Source organism: Salvelinus namaycush, chromosome 11 (assembly GCF_016432855.1).
Source record: "Salvelinus namaycush isolate Seneca chromosome 11, SaNama_1.0, whole genome shotgun sequence".
NCBI lineage: Eukaryota > Metazoa > Chordata > Actinopteri > Salmoniformes > Salmonidae > Salvelinus > Salvelinus namaycush.
The window spans coordinates 8274470-8293979 of NC_052317.1; the positions used below are offsets into that span (position 1 = coordinate 8274470).

The 19510-nt window shown below is 42.9% G+C and overlaps 2 protein-coding genes across 4 annotated transcripts in view; one reads left to right on the forward strand and one right to left on the reverse strand.

Annotated features, from left to right (window-relative positions):
- Window positions 1-2311: 2311 nt before the first annotated feature.
- Window positions 2312-7721, reverse strand: LOC120056260 (calcium-activated potassium channel subunit beta-2-like). The gene is made up of 5 exons (XM_039004510.1): window positions 7693-7721; window positions 3954-4082; window positions 3570-3737; window positions 2963-3158; window positions 2312-2677 (listed from the first exon to the last, which is right to left on the reverse strand). Exons 1-5 carry the CDS (start codon window positions 7719-7721, stop codon window positions 2393-2395), a joined length of 807 nt encoding a protein of 268 aa, XP_038860438.1. The 3' UTR covers window positions 2312-2392.
- A 7673-nt stretch (window positions 7722-15394) lies between these two features.
- The window catches only part of LOC120055758 (F-box-like/WD repeat-containing protein TBL1XR1), a 38060-nt gene continuing 33944 nt past the window's right edge, over window positions 15395-19510 (forward strand). Inside the window, exons 1-3 of one of the 3 annotated variants that reach the window (XM_039003707.1) lie at window positions 15395-15581; window positions 15708-15742; window positions 16833-16894. The gene's annotated coding sequence lies outside the window, so the exon portion shown is untranslated. Of the gene's footprint in view, window positions 15743-16832; window positions 16895-19510 lie in introns of all 3 variants that reach the window. The other 2 variants (XM_039003705.1, XM_039003704.1) reach the window with 2 other exon arrangements.

The window sequence follows — 19510 nt, forward strand, 5'->3', positions numbered from 1 at the left end:
CAGGTGGTGACCACAGACCACTTCTCAGTTCCTATGCTTCCTGGCTGATGTTTTGGTCACTTTTGAATGATGGCGGTGCTTTCACTCTAGTGGTAGCATGAGACGGAGTCTACAACCCACACAAGTGGCTCAGGTAGTGCAGTTCATCCAGGATGGCACATGAATGCGAGCTGTGGCAAAAAGGTTTGCTGTGTCTGTCAGCGTAGTGTCCAGAGCATGGAGGCGCTACCAGGAGATAGGCCAGTACATCAGGAGACGTGGAGGAGGCCGTAGGAGGGCAACAACCCAGCAGCAGGACCGCTACCTCCGCCTTTGTGCAAGGAGGTGCACTGCCAGAGCCCTGCAAAATGACCTCCAGCAGGCCACAAATGTGCATGTGTCAGCATATGGTCTCACAAGGGGTCTGAGGATCTCATCTCGGTACCTAATGGCAGTCAGGCTACCTCTGGCGAGCACATGGAGGGCTGTGCGGCCCCACAAAGAAATGCCACCCCACACCATGACTGACCCACCGCCAAACCGGTCATGCTGGAGGATGTTGCAGGCAGCAGAACGTTCTCCACGGCGTCTCCAGACTCTGTCACGTCTATCACATGTGCTCATGTGCTCAGTGTGAACCTGCTTTCATCTGTGAAGAGCACAGGGCACCAGTGGCGAATTTGCCAATCTTGGTGTTCTCTGGCAAATGCCAAACGTCCTGCACGGTGTTGGGCTGTAAGCACAACCCCCACCTGTGGACGTCGGGCCCTCATACCACCCTCATGGAGTCTGTTTCTGACCGTTTGAGCAGACACATGCACATTTGTGGCCTGCTGGAGGTCATTTTGCAGGGCTCTAGCAGTGCACCTCCTTGCACAAAGGCGGAGGTAGCGGTCCTGCTGCTGGGTTGTTGCCCTCCTACGGCCTCCTCTACGTCTCCTGATGTACTGGCCTATCTCCTGGTAGCGCCTCCATGCTCTGGACACTACGCTGACAGACACAGCAAACCTTTTTGCCACAGCTCGCATTGATGTGCCATCCTGGATGAACTGCACTACCTGAGCCACTTGTGTGGGTTGTAGACTCCGTCTCATGCTACCACTAGAGTGTAAGCACCGCCATCATTCAAAAGTGACCAAAACATCAGCCAGGAAGCATAGGAACTGAGAAGTGGTCTGTGGTCACCACCTGCAGAACCATTCCTTTATTGGGGGTGTCTTACTAATTGCCTATAATTTCCACCTTTTGTCTATTCCATTTGCACAACAGCATGTGAAATGTATTGTCAATCAGTGTTGCTTCCTAAGTGGACAGTTTGATTTCACAGAAGTGTGATTGACTTGGAGTTACATTGTGTTGTTTAAGTGTTCCCTTTATTTTTTTTAGCAGTGTATAAGCTATGGCTGACCCCTAAAATATGTTGATGCTGTCATTCAGCAATTTCCCCATTAGATTCAGCATATTCTAGCTAGTTCGGGTATTTCGACAATGGTCTTTAACCCTCTTCTGCAAAAATGACATACAGGAACTGCACAAGGTTTTAACTTTGCTCAACACAGTAGGTCATGAACAATTATCTTCAGCAAACACAGTGGACAATTTGGGAGAATGAACTCTGTCTCATTCCGTCAGCACAAATTTTGCTCGGCATTGTGAGATAAAGGACACGTGCTCAACATTACTCCAAATTTAGGATTGTAAGAGAGGGTAAACAACTTTCTGTTAGAGCCCCGTGTTCAAAGTCTGCAAATCATTTACTAAGTATTTGTTATTGTGGTCACATTGTCGAGCGGGAACCTGCAAGTAAGCATTTCATTGTACTGTGTATCCTGTACATATGACAAATAAACTTGACAAGGTAGATAAAAAAAAACATAAAAATAGCCTGTTAATTTCTGTGAAAAGGTTGCATATTCTGACATGTATGCATAGCCGCGGGAAGTAGGGGTGCTGAGGGTGCTGCAGCACCCCCTGAAAAATCTGAATTAAAAATAAAAATTCACGAGAAAAAAAAATTTCAATCACAAAAGTAGTGCACTGGGCCTTTAATAGTCCTGTATTAGCAGACCGATATAGCCATCTGCAGCGTCAGCGCGGGCTAAAGGTTTGTCCCCACCCCCAAACTACTTCTCACGGCTATGCATGCATGCATGTTGCTTTCCAGGCAACAGAGGTCGTACATTAATTTAGCTGCTTAGATGTCCATTTCAGAACATTCCTTTCACATTCAGTTTGCAACAGTCCCTAAGTAGAACAGAAGCAAATCAAGCCACCTGTTCCAAATGTCTCAGCGTTGAGAGAGCGACATTACAAGAGGTCACAGGGTCATTAGGTTAAAACAATCCCTTTCATGTCATTATCTGTCTGGACTGGAGACCATGTTTGTCGCTCTCAGTTATTGCGCCAGCAAGCTTCACCTCTTGATCTTGACTACCTGCTCACACATAATGGAGAGGTACTGGGTGAGTTTGACCATGAAGATGATGGCAGTGCCCCCCGTGAGCATGCAGGAGGGCCAGAAGAGCGAGTAGAAGACAGCGCTGTGGCCGTACAGTCGGGTCAGGAGGGCGCTCTCCTGCTGGTCGCTGGGGTCGTAATAGCAGGGCACCTGCTGGTGCGGCTTCAGGCGTTCTGAGATGTTCACGATCATGTGGTGCATGGCTGCAGTGTCCTTCTGGCACTTTGGTACGTAGAAACACTTGAAAGAGAAAAGTTGGTGGCAATGATGTTAGTTCAGGTCCCTTAAGCGTGCCTTAGTAAGCATCCCCAGATACCCAACGTGAATATTAATTCGTACAAATAAACTTGTGTTCCTGTTGACTTAAATATGGAAATAGAGCATCATGAGTCATGCAAAGCTCTAGGAGTTTTCCTGACCACGTGACCAGGAAGAAGCAGGCCCACATGACCCTGGCTTGTGCCAACAGCAATAGATTTCAAACCATTCAGTCATTCACAGCCTCCATTCTGACCCTCCGTTCACCTCAAAGTTGGAGTCCCAGCTCTCCTCGTTGTGAGATAAGCGGCTGAGCCTGCCCGTGGTGTTGACACTGACGTAGACCTGCAGACAGGGGTACTTGGAGCCTCTCCAGCAGTCCGAGCCACAGCTGTAAGAGCAGTTCACGTCTGCCGTGATGGTGGAGTTGACCACGATACAGACACTCTCCTCTGTCCACACACTATATGGAAAGATGAGGGGAAGAATTCAAAGGTATTGTAGGATTTTACACAGTGGCAGGTAAACATATATTTATCTCTGTGGTCAAATAATATTGCAGAATGATTTCGGGGTATAAAAATACCGGGTAGACACCCCTCGGAGGTAGATGCGTAATTTTCACGTTCCAATTTAGCGTTTAAACATTGCATTTTAGAATTGATAAGAATTGATGCACTGATAACCCTCCATAATACGGTGGCATGCTGTGCCATAGTGTTCACACAAAAAATACTGACAAACAAACATACTGTATAAACACTTCAAAGGCAGGTTGATTGAATTGCAGTCTTTGAGAATTAGCAACAGCAGAGTTCACCAAAATTACAAAATATACAAAGAATTATCCACTGTCAGATTGATAGTGCAATACCTGCTTGCGTAAGAGCGTAGTATGGTGATGCCCAAGACAAAGTACATCATGATCGACGCAATGACCATGGCCAGGCCCAGGAGAATAGCCCGGTCCTCCCCAGCTTTCAGAGCCGTCACCGTCTTCTTGTCCAGCAGGTCAACATCCCGGAACTTCTGGTAGATGGACCTGAGGTAGTGGTCAGACCAGGATTGGGGTCAAGTCCATTTTAATTCATTTTACAAGAATACTTATTTTTTACTTTAATCGTTTGAAATGTTCCTCAATTTAATAAATGGGGAGAACCATCGTCTGTTTCCTACTTGGGGGAACATCCACTGCATGTCAGCATAAAATATATGAACATTTATTATTCAATTGGAGTGATTTTCAGTGACACTGTACCTCGTCGCTCCTCCTCCTGATGATGCCCCTCCTGCACTTTTGGCACCTGTCACAAAGAACATCTTCCCAGACACCCCACGACCTCCTCTGCTCACAGAAGAAGCGGTGCGGACAGACTGCTGGAACGGCCTGCACAAAATAATAGTCCGTTATCACTCTGAACTCTATATGTAGATAGTATAGATAGACAGATCAACAGTAGATTAGACATTTTTCTCAATATTGATTTGTTAGATATTGAGGAATGAAATGGCATGAATCACACTCATAATGACAGATTATCGATTATAACATCGAATTAGATTAATGATGGTAATTCCTAGTATTTCATCACCGGAACTCTTCAGTCAGCCCGCTTATGACCCCTTTTGCCAACTTTTGTGTCATGGAAACAACACTGAAATAGAACTCTGTTGTTTGAAATATAGCATTTATATGTACCATCACAGACACAAGGCAACAGACGCTCTTCTGTTATTTCAAGACAGTTTTGCAACTCAAATACAGAGATGGAGCAAAAGAAAGTCTACCTGTGTTGCGTGATTTTGCAGTCAAATTCACTACCCTTGTGTGAAAGCCAATTCTAAGTTGTTGACAACATATGAACAGGTTGATACAATTCAAAAGGAATGACAAAGTAGGCCTATTTCTTCTGAGACATCAACAAGCATGGGTAGTAGAGCTCCACCATAACCAGGATCGAGACTAAATTACTTGAATAGGATGGTAGTGTTCCTCTAATATAGTGGACGGTTAGGTGCAGCGTCAACCAGGTAAACAAACGTTAATAAGGTGAGACAGGATAATAGATGATTATGGATGAACGGTGTTAATGTCGATTAAGTTGTCATGAAAGACATACCTGCTGGAGCATGAACCATTGGAACGTAACCCCTGTCAACACAAACACATTGTGTCCTCTCATTTATCAACAACAACAAGCCATGGCTGGCACACCGAGTCCAGTAAAGGCATCGTCACTTAACATTCTACCCCAAAAAACAGACTGAAACAGGGAGGGACTACCTGAAGTAGTTCATTAAGAAGCCATCATTTTTGTTGTCTGTTGAAAAGTGTTTTGCTTTCTTTTGCTACGGTGTGCACTAATGAATACGACCCAGACGTTATGACTTATATGTTTCAGGTCGTCCAGGGGTCAGTGTGTAATGTGAGGGTCAATGCAGTCCCACTTTGGAGATTGCCAGGCCTTTATTGAAAGTATGATTTGGAACAAAGACATTTACATGACCTGATTGCAGTGGTGCATTACCAGCGTGTGCATTTGTCAATATCAAATTGGGCAAAGCTCATGTCTCCTGGTAAACGATACTTGAGCCCTGAAACACGCTACACAAAATTTAGAGCGTAAATCGCACTCCTCTAACCTTGAAGATTGGCGTCTGGTGTAATGGATGTGAAATGGCTAGCTAGTTAGCGGTGGTGCGCGCTAATAGCGTTTCAATCGGTTATGTCACTCGCTTTGAGACCTTGAAGTAGTGGTTCCCCTTACTCTGCTTTGGCCTTTGTGGAGCGATGGGTAACGATGCTTCGTGGGTGTCAGTTGTTGATGTGTGCATAGGGTCCCTGGTTTGCGCCTGGGTTGATGCGAGGGGACGGACTAAAGTTAAACTGTTACATTGATGCTGTTGACCCGGCTCACTGGTTGCTGCGGAAAAGGAGGAGGCCGAAAGGGGGGTGAGTGTAATGGATGTGAAATGGCTAGCTAGTTAGCGGTGGTGCGTTTCAATTGGTTACGTCACTCGCTTTGAGACCTTGAAGTAGTGGTTCCCCTTGCTCTTCAAGGGCCGCGGCTTTTGTGGAGCGATGGGTAACGATGCTTCGTGGGTGTCAGTTGTTGATGTGTGCAGAGGGCGCCTGGGTCGGGGCGAGGGACGGACTAAAGTTATACTGTTACACTGACATGGTAGGATAGCCCTGGCCTCTGCACATGCATCTTATTTCTCTCATCTTAAGTTGTAGATGAAAATAAAAACAGGCCGGAAATGTACATATTTTTAACTGTTTTACTCCCTTCCCACTGGGTAAAAACTGGTTAAATCAACAGGGTCATAAAAAAAAATCTATGTGATGACCTTGAATCAATGTGGAACCCTTATTGGATTTGCAAAGTCATCAATGTAAGGGAATTTCGTCTTTTTTTCACCAAACTTTTAACCTACATCCAATGACATGGTGAAATATTTTGTTGATTTCACGTTGAATTTACATCAGTTGACAACTCAACCAAATATAAATCAAAACTAGACGTTGAACTGACATCTGTGCCCAGTGGGTTGGCATATGCTCTAAGTCAGGGGTGTCAAACTCATTCCACGGAGGGCCTAGTGTCTGCAGGTTTTTGGTTTTTCCTTTCAATAAAGCCCTAGACAACCAGGTGTGGGGAGTTCCTAACTAATTAGTGATGTTAATTCATCAATCAAGTACAAGGGAGGAGCGAAAACCCGCAGACACTCGGCCCCCCGTGGAATGAGTTTGACACCTGTGCTCTAAGTCTTCCACTTGCCAACTTGACCCTATTCCTAACAAGCTGGTCAAAGAAGTTCTCCCTGTAACAGGCCTACCAATTTTGAACATTAGTAACGCATATCTCTAAACAGCAAAGTGATTTGAAAAATGATATGCCCATTTCAAAACTCCCTTTCCTTTCAACGATTCTACAGAAGACTGTTGCTTGTCTAAATGTTCCAAATGTTATTTGGGTGTTCCACATGGCTCTGTGCTTGGACCCTTATTAGTTGATTTATAGTTTCCACTTGGAAATGTAATCTGCAGACATGCCATGCACTTTCACAGCTATGCAGATGACACTCAAAATGTAATTTTCTTTTAAATCCCACAGTACTTTGCAGGCAGCTTGCCTTGAGGCATGCATCAAGGAGGTTAAACATTGGATGACAACAAATTTCATACTAAACAGAGATTATGCTAATTTGTAATAAAACACAAAGCTTGTTTTTTTATTGCCTTGTGTTTGCTTTTTTATCTCCTTCCTTGTACTGTTCGACTGTGGTGCGATTGTACATGCACATTAAATAAAGTTTGATTTGATCTTTTGATTATTTACAAATTGAGAAATACAAATTGTAAACAATTTCTGTAATAATTAGCAGAACAAGTAAGTTCCCATAACATAAAGTGTGATATTCTTGTCTCCATACCAACAGTAAAATAGCCCAAAAAAACAGCCCACATCAGAAAAGTTATGGGTCTATGAGTCTATGAGTTGCTGACTGACAACGTTGTAATGCAAAGACTTCTATAAACACTGCTGGATAGCACAACCTCAAATAAATTAAACTGACAATGGCATGGATATCAACATAGTTCAACTTAAATGATTGACGGTTTAAAGTTAAATGAAGTTGAATAAAGTTAAATGATTGCAAGTGCCACGTCGTAACAGCGTCATTTATTTTTAATTTTGATCAATAGCTGTAATCGTTACCTCTTGAGTGCCTGAAATTGCATGCATAACCTACCTTTATTGAATTCAACCAGGGAAATACTTACAAAGACTGTGTCCCCTTCGCTCCTGCTCCTGGGTATGGATGCTGGAAATGCTTTTTAAAAGCTTCTGGTCCAAAAGATTTGTAGCTGTGCTTCATGCACCATGGAAGTTAAAATTGCACTGGCAAGTGATTTTGTCGCTAATGATACAAGGAATGGCCAGTGAAGTATGGAATGTAGCACTGTGTTTGAGTCCAATTCAATGCCTGACCTTGCAGGGCTTCCCAACAGCTGGCCCATGAATGAAATTTAAGTCAAATATACCAATAGATATATTTAAACATACGTACAAAAGCACAAAACAATTTGGGTAAAATGGATTCCAAATATGTTTCACCTCTCAGATAATAATGTTAGTGATCTGATAAGAACTATAGTACCCACGTATAGGTTCCTGACAATAATACTCTCTTATAATTTACACACTGTTAATGAAACTACAGTGTAAAATATATGTATCTTACAATATATTATCCACATTTATTCAAAATATATTATGGAAATGGGCCAGTTCATATATGTTTAGAGTGAAAATGCATTTTCCTTTTTAAATGTTAAAATTGTAAATGTATTAATTTCAGTACTTCAGGACTTACTGGAGGAAATTTGAGACAGTACTCAGCTAAGCATGATAGAGCACCCCTACACATGAACATGGATAAGAACATATTGATTATAGCTGGTTGCATACGGTTCACAGTAACCACCATTTTGAGAGAATAATTAAGGATAACCCATATGCCCTCCATGTTATCTAATTATGTAACGGTTGCTGAGTGTGCGCTATTCATCACATGAAGTAACAGGAGAGAAAATGATCTCTGTCCGTGGCTAAAGGATGGCGATGATGCTTCAATGCCCATGGTTTGTGAAAACGCTGGCTACAGCAAGAACGTACTGTACCTCTCTACATTCCCATTATCTCTTTAATGAACCATGTCCTCCTACCGTTGCGGACCGTGCGAGAACAAACGCTTTACTACTCTCAAATTCTTTCCCAACATTGAGTCTTGTATTACAGCGGAATCACACCGCCTCTGAATTTGTTGGATGTGTCAGTGTCGTTCTTTGTTGACGTATCGATGTTTTTGTTCAGGTCAGGTCAAATCAATAGAAAGTGTTGGAAATCTCGGTTTTCCAACGTATACTTTTCTCTTGCTAAACGAGATGTTCAAAGGATGTTTGAAATACACTTACATAAGTGGCAATCTTTGGCAGAGCAACCTAAGGCCTCTATAGAACTTTTGTATGTGTGCGTGTTTCTCTTTGATCAGACTAAATTAGTCGGAGATGACATTACATATTAATAAACAAAATATGCCATTTAGCAGACACTTTTACTAAAAGCGACTTAGTCATGCATGCATTTTACTTACAGGTGGTCCCGGGAATCGAACGCATTATCTTGTCGTTATAAGCGCCATGCTCTACCAACTGAGCTACAGAGGACCATGAACCCATTAAAATAAGATAAATAAAAGTGAGGTGTTTGTTTCTTTAGTTACAATCCCTCTGTGGACTCTGCTTTGATCTTCCACAGTTTAGTGGGTGCTAAATCTCACCACGAGGCCTGGCATTTTTACACTCACTACAACCACAATGCATTTCAAAGTTGGCCCATGCTAATAATCTTCCTCTAACTTCTTGGACACCAACATTTGCTTTTAGAGAATGTCTCAGGACGTATTTTCTGCCTTGTCCTTTGAGTGGTTATTGTTCTGTGGCCAGGTGTCCCAGTGGTTAGTCTTTAAAAAGACACGTGCTCCTTTGCAATGCTCCCAGCATGAAGCAGAAACTGGAGTAGTTTCACAACCAAAGGTGTACAGAATGAAGAATGAGAATCGGAAAGTATGGAGTTATCGTGTTGACATGATGTTTGACACGTCAAATGTTGTACAATCAGTCACAGTTTATATATAACCATACAAACGACATATGTTGGTGTTGTGTTGCCCTCTGTTTCCCCCCCACTCAAAACTGGTTAGTCTTTATGTAGTGCCAAATGAGATATAAAAAATGTAAGGGGTGACAAAATCATTTAATTATCTTAATGTTCTCACGTTTATCAGTTATTGTGTCTGTATCAATCAGTGTCATAAAACATGTAACATTGGCACCTCTGGCAGTACATGATCTTGTTCACTTCATTAATTGTAACACATCCCACAAGTTACAACACCTATTGGTGTGTGTCTTGGTACCTTGTGCATTTGCACATGTCAGCTAACAATATACATGTGTGAAATCCGGTAGGTCTTACCTCTTGCTGGTACACTGTTTTCATCTTCCAGGACCAGGGGAAGGGATTCAACTGTCAGTGGTGGCTCTCTCCAACTCGGCATGGACTCTCAGTGACAAGCCTGCTACCTCTTATTTAAACTCCAACCCCAGTCAACCGCATGCTTGTCATACCTGCGTGGGCAACTTGAGTGACAAGTACCATACCCCATGCTTAAAATGAGTTGGTCAAGAAGTCAAGACACATTGAATTTGAGTGCCTCAATGTTCAGCTATTTTTTCTGTCCCAATGGCTGTCTGACACAGTTATAGCATTTGCTCAGGTGTGACGGTGTGTGTGTGTGAAGGAAGAAAGTTTGATGTACAGTACTCTGTAGTGCTGGAGTACAATTCATTAGTAGGGTATACACTGCAGCTATAGAACAGGAGATATTTTTCCTGTTTTGCCACAAGGTGTCTCTGCTGCCATAGAAACAGAAAAATGCAAAGCAGCTTCCCAGATTTCCTGTTATTATCTTTGTGATTATCAACTAAAATATCTTTATTTTACAATTTTGAGAACATTTCAATTGAAGTAAATGGCATATGCTAATTTATTGTTTCATTCATTTATGTGAATTTTGGAATATAAAATTCACTAGATATAAAATTCTGTATATATTGTGTACAAAACATTAAGAACACCTGCTCTTTCCATGACATAGACTGACCAGGTGAAAGCTATGATCCCTTATTGGTGTCACCTGATGACAAAATATTTAAGTGACTTTGAACGGGGTATGGTAGTAGGTGCCAGGCGCACCGGTTTGAGTGTGTCAAGAACTGCAACGCCGCTGGGTTTTTCCACGCTCAACAGTTTCCCGTGTTTATCAAAAATGGTCCACAAACAAAGGACATCTAGCCAACTTGACACAACTGTGGAAGCATTGGAGTCAACATTTTATTTTATATGTGCCAGCATCCATGTGGAACACTTTTGACAGATTGTAGAGTCCATGCTCTTATGAATTGAAACTGTTCTGAGGGAAAAGGGGGGTGCAACTCAATATAAGGAAGTTGTTCGTAATGTTTTGTACACTCAGTGTATTCTATATTTGGGTTATCATACTGTTTATTTATATTATTATTATTGACTTAAAGCAATGATTGATTCCTTTTCTATTTATCCAGAGCTACATTAGAGGAAGGCATTATAAGATATCCTCAGTGGCTTCTCCATGGTTCTCCATACTATAGGTCTGCTCAGGGGATTCCCTTGGAAACCCCTTGTAGCCATGCAGCAATATTGGATCCTAATTGGCTCATTACTGGTCTTCCATCCATAACGATCATTCACTACCAGCCTCTGCTGGTATTTCCATCATCTCCTCCCAAGGGACATTCAGCCCCTGCCTAATGAGCTACTAAGCTACCTCTGTCAGCAGTGTAACGTCAACTCTGTGTTAGGAGCTTACAACCTCCCTCAGGAGCCTTAAAAAGTCGCATGAAGCTGCCTCCCTATTGGAAAACAATGTGTTTTTTACCATGACCTCCACTCTTAGGCCCCCAAAAATAACCATGCCCATCCAAACCACATAGTGAGGAAACAGGGAGAACTCGTGCCCAATATCGCCAAAAAGGAGGAATGACATGACACAAGTACAAAAGGAATGGCATTTGTTGTATATGTGTGGCTAAGCCTAAACATAGCTGCGGTGGAGGAAGATTCGCAGGAGAATCTGAGACTTTCTGTGTGGGCCAGATTTGGAGGTGAAGCAACAAGAGTAATGGGAGATGAAAGCCGATTCTTCCCCTTTGTTTTCCCTGGTTGGGCTAAAAATAACTAGTGCTGAGCAGGCACTGGAGCCCATGCAGTAGTCTGTCTCCAGCTGGCTGCTGGGGACAGGATGAGCATGATGATAACACAGGCTTTCATTCATGGGGATAAATCAGCATGCATTCATTGCACCATGTTGACGTTGTGCATGAGGAAGTGCTGTGTTCTGAATGTGCACAAAGAAAGTTACATATTATTGAGGGGATGATGTTTTTTTATCTGTATATGTAACAGTATAACTTTAGTACGTCCCCTCGCCCCGACCTCGGGCGCAAACCAGGGACCCTCTGCACACATCAACAACTGACACCCACGAAGCGTCGTTACCCATCGCTCCACAAAAGCCGCGGCCCTTGCAGAGCAAGGGGAAACCCTACTTCAGGTCTCAGAGCAAGTGACGTAACCGATTGAAATGCTATTAGCGCGTACCCGCTAACTAGCTAGCCATTTCACATCCGTTACATATACTTAGGTTTTGAATGAACCCTTCATTTTTAGATACCATATTGTCAGTAGACCTACACTGGGCTGCATCACTGACATTGATTTATGATGAATTGCCAAAGTGCACCACTCGCTCTGGTCATGCTGTCGACGTCATAATAGTGAGCGACGACGGCTAATTGACTCTTCTGTATCTGGAACAGAACAATCACAGTAGCCTATAGCAGTGTTGGAGATATTCTGCCTTGAAGGATTTGTCCTGTTTTCCCTCATTAGCCCCCCCCCCCTCCCCAGCTCCCGCCTCCAACCCATACACACACTCAAAGAGAAAAAAAAGAGAATGTACGCAATACTACTGTCGCCAAGGGAGCCGGCGGAAGCTTTCATTGGCGTAGCTGTATCCAAGCAATTACACAATGCCAACAGGTCCTCTGCATATTTAAACAAGTTACCGCTGTGCTCATATCCATTCCAAGCCCTTCATTTAATAGTCCTGCTACAGCAACCTCCTCACAGACACAGACCCACGCATGTACACGCACACACACCCAAGCAGGTACACACACAACAGATAATCAGGCAGTGTTTTGATTCCTATTCAAATCCCTAACATACATCACTTCGTGTCCCACATACATGCTCCGATTCCTCCCGCACAATCAGCACCTTTCAGTGTAGAATGTAGACAATATCTTTCTAATATATAACATATTGTACTCTCAGATTACAGTACAGCCCTGTAAGTACATAGCTATGGCATAATAACCATAACAGATGGAGCTACTGTGCTAACCCAAATAATGCTTTACGGTTTCAACATTAGTGGTTTTGTTTTAGCACTCGTGTATGCATGTCCTGTATATGGATCAGTGGATTTATGTTAGTGGGGGAGAGAATTGGTGTTGAAGCCATGTACAGTTAGACTCTGAATGCTGAATACTCAATGCTGAATAATGCATTGAGTAAACCCTGGCATTGGGAAAGGGGAATGCACTCTGCATTTGATTAGAGAGGCTGCCAATGCACCCACACACAGTGGGAGTGAGGGAGCATATATTTCTGCTTTCCACAAAGGGGAGGAGGGAGAGAGGGAGGGAGCATGTGAGAAAAATACCAATTATGTAGAGATGTACAGTTCTGTACTAAGCCCTCTGTTGGAGCGTTGACCTTGAGCTACATAGTAGTGAACAATGCATGCACATTTGATTTCACAATAGTACAATACAGTACACTTTCTCTGACAACACAAATGCGTAAATTCTTCTGGCTTGCTGCTGCTCAGTTAGCGATTGCATGTTCAATATATTTTCTACACAGAAACAAATTGTTTTGGCCCAAACAGGCACATGAATCCAGAATTCCTACTAGAACGCACACGAACACACAACCCCCCCCCCCCCCCCCCCCCAGACACACCCTAGTGACCATACCCTAAAAACTGTGCTCTAAACACACATCTTCACTTAGTGTGTTTATCTGTGTTGTGTGCGTGCAGACTGTGGCATCTGTGTGTGGCACATTAAAAGATATTAGACTTGGAAGTCTAATGGACACTGCTGGGATGTTAACACTGAGCCAGATGACTACTGAGATCATTTGGTGGGAGGATCAAAGGGAGAGAGCTCAGAGCAGCAAAGGCAGTAGCTAGGGGAACAACATCAGTGGGATACAAGGAACTGTAGTACAGCGGGTACTGTAGCACCAGCACTGTAACAGCCACAGTATCAGTCCTCCGATGTGCCAGATGCACCCAATGGGAACATGTGTACAGTATTACACTTTCAGTTGATCATCATCTGACCACATTCAAATCACATTAAAACCAACAATAACATTACCAACTAAACAACAACAACCTAATTTGTTGACAACAACAACAAATGCTATTCAGGTATAATGGTATAGGGAAAAAAAGTGCACATGTTTTTTTGACACTGAGATAGGAAGCGTTGGTTATTGCTTTACTCTTGCCCTGTCTGTGCTGTTAGTTACCAGGGTTTTTTCATGTTTCTTTTTTTCCACTTCATCCATTACTGTAAGCAGCTAGCAACCATTATCACCGGGAACTGAGAAGGCCCTGCGACTAGGTGGTGGGGAATAGTGAATAAAATAATTCTTCATGGACGCAGTGTAACATGCTGTCCATTCCATGAGACACAACATGAATCACATTTCCATCTATTTGAATTTGCATCATGTGTGTGCACGTGTAGGAGAGAGAGTGAGAGAGCAGAGAGAGACCCTCTGAGACTCCCTGCTGAGCCTGTACTCCATAGTGGCGGGAAAAAGAAGAAAAACATGGAATGAAGGATGTGCTGTATATTGGCTACTCACTACTTATTCCTCTTGTTGTGCTTATTGTGTGTTTCTGCTGGCCACATTCACCATTTCATGATGTGTCATCATCTCGCACAGGGAAGTCTGGAGCGATGAAGCAGAATCTTCACTTGGGGCAAACAGTCATATGTTAGCACTGAATCAGTACTAACTATTCAGTCTAGTTTTTTAATTATGTCAGGAAAAGCTTGTGCTATCGTCATCCTATCTTTGATACAGCTATAGTAGATCTAAAATGTACTGAGGAATCATGGAATGATCCCATCTCAACGTCTCATCCCAGGGTGATATACAACTTCCATGACGCTTTCACAGCCTTGTCAGTGCTTCTCAGAAGATCTTACTCCCGTGTATCTTTTGATCAGCATCTCCAGCTAAAACAGTGCAATGCACTTAGGAACATGTATGCAAATAGAAAACAGTTATATATGTACACATCAATAATGTCCGCGTGTTACTGACTTTCTCAATATGAATGACCAGCAAAGGATAGAGGGTGGGGAGTAATTTATCTATGGCTAGTGGTGCCCAGCCAGGCAAAAATGTGCAATGGTGGGGGATGGGTGAAACACTGTTTTGACTGGTGGCTGGCTGTAAAGCTTGAGGCCTCTATACTTTTTCCTTCTCATCTGATTGGTGGAACCAAGTGAAGGTTCTTAAACCCAATTTGGGAGGAGGGGAGGGATGGTTATTCTGTGATGGAGCCTTTGTGTGCTGCTCTAAGTACTGTATATGATTGTGAAAGTGAGTTGCCTATTTCTTCATAATTCTATTCTGAGTAGTTGAACTCTCCCATTTCTTTATGGACAATATTAATACATTCAAAGAGACTGGTTGTATAAAATATACATTCACAGAACTGTATGGCATCTAATTATCTAAATTAATACAATATTGGTTTACCATACGTTTTAATCGTTTTGCGTTTCGGGAAGATTTTTTTTTTTTTCCTGTACACTGCCGTCACTGCTTCTTCTTTCTGTGACTATGCTTTCTTTCTGTGCCTCGCTTCAATGAGTGATGTTTGGAAATACTGTAGCAAGCTGCCTGGACTGCCCATTTTTGTAGGGAAAGTCGCGTCACTGTGTTGAGTGTCTGAAGCCGTTGGCTTCGAACCGCCTGGCGTTGTATCTTATCTATTAGCGTTAAAATGTTAATTAATTTCCTTGATATATCAATTTTGCAATCTTTGGAAAGAGATAACATGGTTTAGCTTTAACACGTGGATTACAGCGGAAGCCATCTATCAAAAGATTTCAGACAAAGTAGGTAGCTAGCTACTGGATTATGGGGACACATTTTGAAAGAGCAGCTAACTAGCCTTGCTAGCTAACCAGCACCGTTCATATAAGAACGAATCTTGTTTTTTTTGTTTTGTTGTTGGAACACAGGAATAAATGCAAAATATTGCGACCACTTTTTAAAGGTATGCCCTGTAATATGTTTTTGTGACTAACTAGTTAGCTACCGCTAAGTCCTTGTTTAGCAATGCCTCATGGTCGCGGGAGAGTGGCGAGCGAAAAACCACGTCGCTGTGCCCAGGCTAGCTAGCTAATCACTACGTTAGCTTAGCCTCTTGCGTACAACCGTGTGGGGGATGGGCTTTGTGCTCTTCGCGCTAGCTAGTTAGCAATGCAAGCTACGTTAGCTTAGGCTAGCCGGTGACATAACGCCAACTAACGGTAGCTACTGTAGCTAGCTAACGTTAGACGAAATCGTTTTTTAAATATTACTGTCGCTAGCTAACGTTATAAATTAGATAACCTAAATTGCGCAGTTAGGTAGTTAACGTTAAGTTACGGATAGTAAATTGTGCCGACTGGTGTAGTGTGCTAATGTTGTAACGTTGACTATGATAGCGTTTTCTACCACTGCTGTACACGAAGGCACTGTACATGTAACTTTACAGTAGTAGATAGGTAATTATTCTTCCCAGTCTGCTTCTTGCGTAATCCTACCAGGGCACTTGTAGCACAAAGGTCCATTGGCTGTATGGATTCAACACTGACCCAGTCTGATAGTATAGCGACACACCCCTCTTGGCCAGTCAGTTTTTAACTCTTTCCTCAATCTGCCTGCGTAGGCACTGCAACATTTCCCTTGCAATTTCCATACAATATTGGCAGGTAATATTAATGTACTGGGATTGTTAAGTCCCAGTTGTCGTGCATAATTATTAGCTCTGACGTTGCTATGAAAGCATCATCCTCTTGCCATGCTAGCTATATACTTCTAAACAGTATACTCAAGGTTTCACTCTTATGTACTTACGCAGAGAGGGTCAACATGAACAGTGTATAAACTGGAATTAAAAATAAATGTATTTCGTGAACTAACACTCACGCTTGACTTTTCCAGCACTGACGTTATTGAGTAAACTTACTTACTATGACTGAGATGTGGTTGTCTAGCTATCTTGAGATGAATGCACTAACTGTAAGTCACTCTGGATAAGAGCGTCTGCTAAATGACTCAAGTGTATATGTAATTATTCTGTTCACTGTCTTCGTTCCTAGATTGCGGAGTTCCTCCTCTGGACGGTGGAGCAATGAGCTTCTGAAAGACACTTGATCACATGGTGAGTAGTCTGGGGCTGACATAATCGTATGTGATAGCTGAGAAGTGTTTCCGAAGCAACACACAAGTTGTGCTTTTGTTGAGCTGAGAAGGGTTTCAGAAACAACACACAAGTTGTGCTTTTGTTGAGCTGAGAAGGGTTTCAGAAACAACACACAAGTTGTGCTTTTGTTGAGCTGAGAAGGGTTTCAGAAACAACACACAAGTTGTGCTTTTGTCACATGTAGTATATTAGAAAGCACAGTGGTTATCACAGAATCACACTGACATGCCTGACGATTGCATTGTAAGGATGACTTTCTCCATACTTTGGCTCAAACCTGGACTACCAGAATGCGGAGTTGTTTTGGATATCCCACAGGAGCACATCTCCCATGATGTGTGTCACTTTCCATCAACATAGTCCTTTCTCATCCACTCTGTGGACTTTTGGGTTTTCAAATCCCCAAACAGATCGTCAACTCTTGTGAAGGAGCAGGAGAGGAGTCTGCAGATGCAGTCACACCCTCGGTAAGGTGTCAGGACTCTGGGGTTGAGGCCTGTACTTCAGTGCATGTCAAACAGAGAGACAACTATCTCACACCAGTGAGCCATATTCGCCCTCCTTGACCCAACTGAGTTGTCATCACCCCAAAGAGGCACGAGGGAAACTAGGGCCGGGCTGTATATTGAATGATTTCAAATTAATGTTTTAGCGCAATGTTCCAAATACCTGTATTGCAAAAGTCAAGTATTATTTAATTGTTTTCGTTTCTATGAGTGTTTTGTCTTTTTGGTCTCGTCTCCTTCGCTCCTTCTGTACTGTGTACTTTCCCCACTTGCACACAGACACCAAGCCCCTTCCCCTTCCACTTCCTCTCTGACAACAAGCAGTTTCAACTCGCTATTTGAGGTTTGGTCTAACATAATCGGTCATAAGGACACCGAAACACATTGAGACATTATTTGTACTGTAATGGAGGAGAACTTAACCTTTATAACGATACCCTTTTTATGTCTCCACTCCCAAAATGTTGAGCAGAACATACTAAGACTGCAGCATCTATGAATGTGGAAAATTAACTCAGTTTGTCGCAGGCGGCATTGCAGTACCATGTACCGTTAGCAGCATTTTAGCCAGACTGTTATGCGCTAGCTGTCTAGTCTGTGTTTTGTAAATGTGCAATGAGCATAAAAATATGCATTTATTTAAGGAATTGGCAACTCATTCTGAGAAATAAGCATCTTCTTGTCCAGGTAGGCCACTTGATTTCCACATCTAAACACAGTGATCAGGCTATTTTGTTCAAACAGTTGGAGACGGACAGGAAGGTGTGTCCATTAGCAAGCAAATACAGTGCATTTGGAAAGTATTCAGACCCCTTGACTTTTTCCACATTTTGTTACGTTACAGCCTTATTCTTAAATTGATTTTGGTTAAAAAAATAAATATATATCCTCATCATTCTACACACACAATACCCCATAATGACAAAGCAAAAACAGGTTTTTAGAACATTTTGCACATGTATTAACTGAAATATCACATTTACATCTGTAGTTGGGGAGTTGCTCCCATTTTTTTCTCCAGATCCTCTCAAGCTCTGTCAGGTTGGATGGGGAGCGTCGCTGCACAGCTATTTTCATGTCTCCAGAAATGTTTGATCGGGTTCAAGTCCGGGCTCTAGCTGGGCCACTCAAGGACATTCAGAGACTTGTCCCGAAGCAACTCCTGCATTGTCTTGGCTGTGTGCTTAGGGTTGTTGTTCTGTTGGAAGGTGAACCTTCACCCTAGTCTGAGGTCCTGAGCAGGTTTGCATCAAGGATCTCTGTACTTTTCCCCATTCATCTTTTCCTCAATCCTGACTTCTCCCAGTCTCTGCTGCTGAAAAACATCCCCACAGCATGATGCTTGCCACCACCATGCTTCACTGTAGGAATGGTGACTGGTTTCCTTAAGATGTGACGCTTGGCATTCAGGCCAAAGCGTTCGATTTTTGTTTCATGGTCAGAGTCCTTTAGGTGCCTTTTTGGAAAATTCCAAGCGGGCTGTCAGGTGCCTTTTACTGAGGAGTGGCTTCCGTCTGGCCACTCTACCATAAAGGCCTGATTTGGTGAAGTGCTGCAGAGATGGTTGTCCTTCTGGAAGGTTCTCCCATCTCCACAGAAGAACTCTAGAGCCATCGGGTTCTAGAGCCAAGGGTCTTCTTCCCTGATTTCTCAGTTTGCCCAGGCGGCCAGCTCTAGGAAGAGTCTTGATAGGTCCAAACTTGTTCTATTTACCCTTCTCCAGATCTGTGCCTCGACACAATCCTGTCTTAGAGCTCAAAGGACAAGTCCTTCGACCTCATGGCTTGGTTTTTGCTCTGACATGCACTGTCAATTGTGGAACCTTTTTATATAGACAGTTGTGTGCCTTTCCAAATGACTCTTTACATTTTTTTTTTAACTGGGCAAGTCAGTTAAGAACAAATTCTTATTTACAATGACGGCCTAGGAACAGTGGGTTAACTGCCTTGTTCAGAGGCAGAACAACAGATTTTTACCATGTCAGCTTGGGGACTCGATCTTGCACCCTTTCGGTTACTGGCCCAAACTCTCTAACCACTAGGCTACCTGCCGCCCCAATCATGTCCAG

Bases quoted from the DNA above. Each gene is read 5' to 3' on its own strand.
- LOC120056260 (XM_039004510.1), bottom strand. From the start codon at position 7,721: ATGGGCCAGCTGTTGGGAAGCCCTGCAAG. The intron at 3,159-3,569 runs GTATTGCACTAT...CTTTCCATATAG, and splicing joins CTACGCTCTTACGCAAGCAG to TGTGTGGACAGAGGAGAGTG. The intron at 2,678-2,962 runs GTGAACGGAGGG...TTCTCTTTCAAG, and splicing joins GCTGGGACTCCAACTTTGAG to TGTTTCTACGTACCAAAGTG.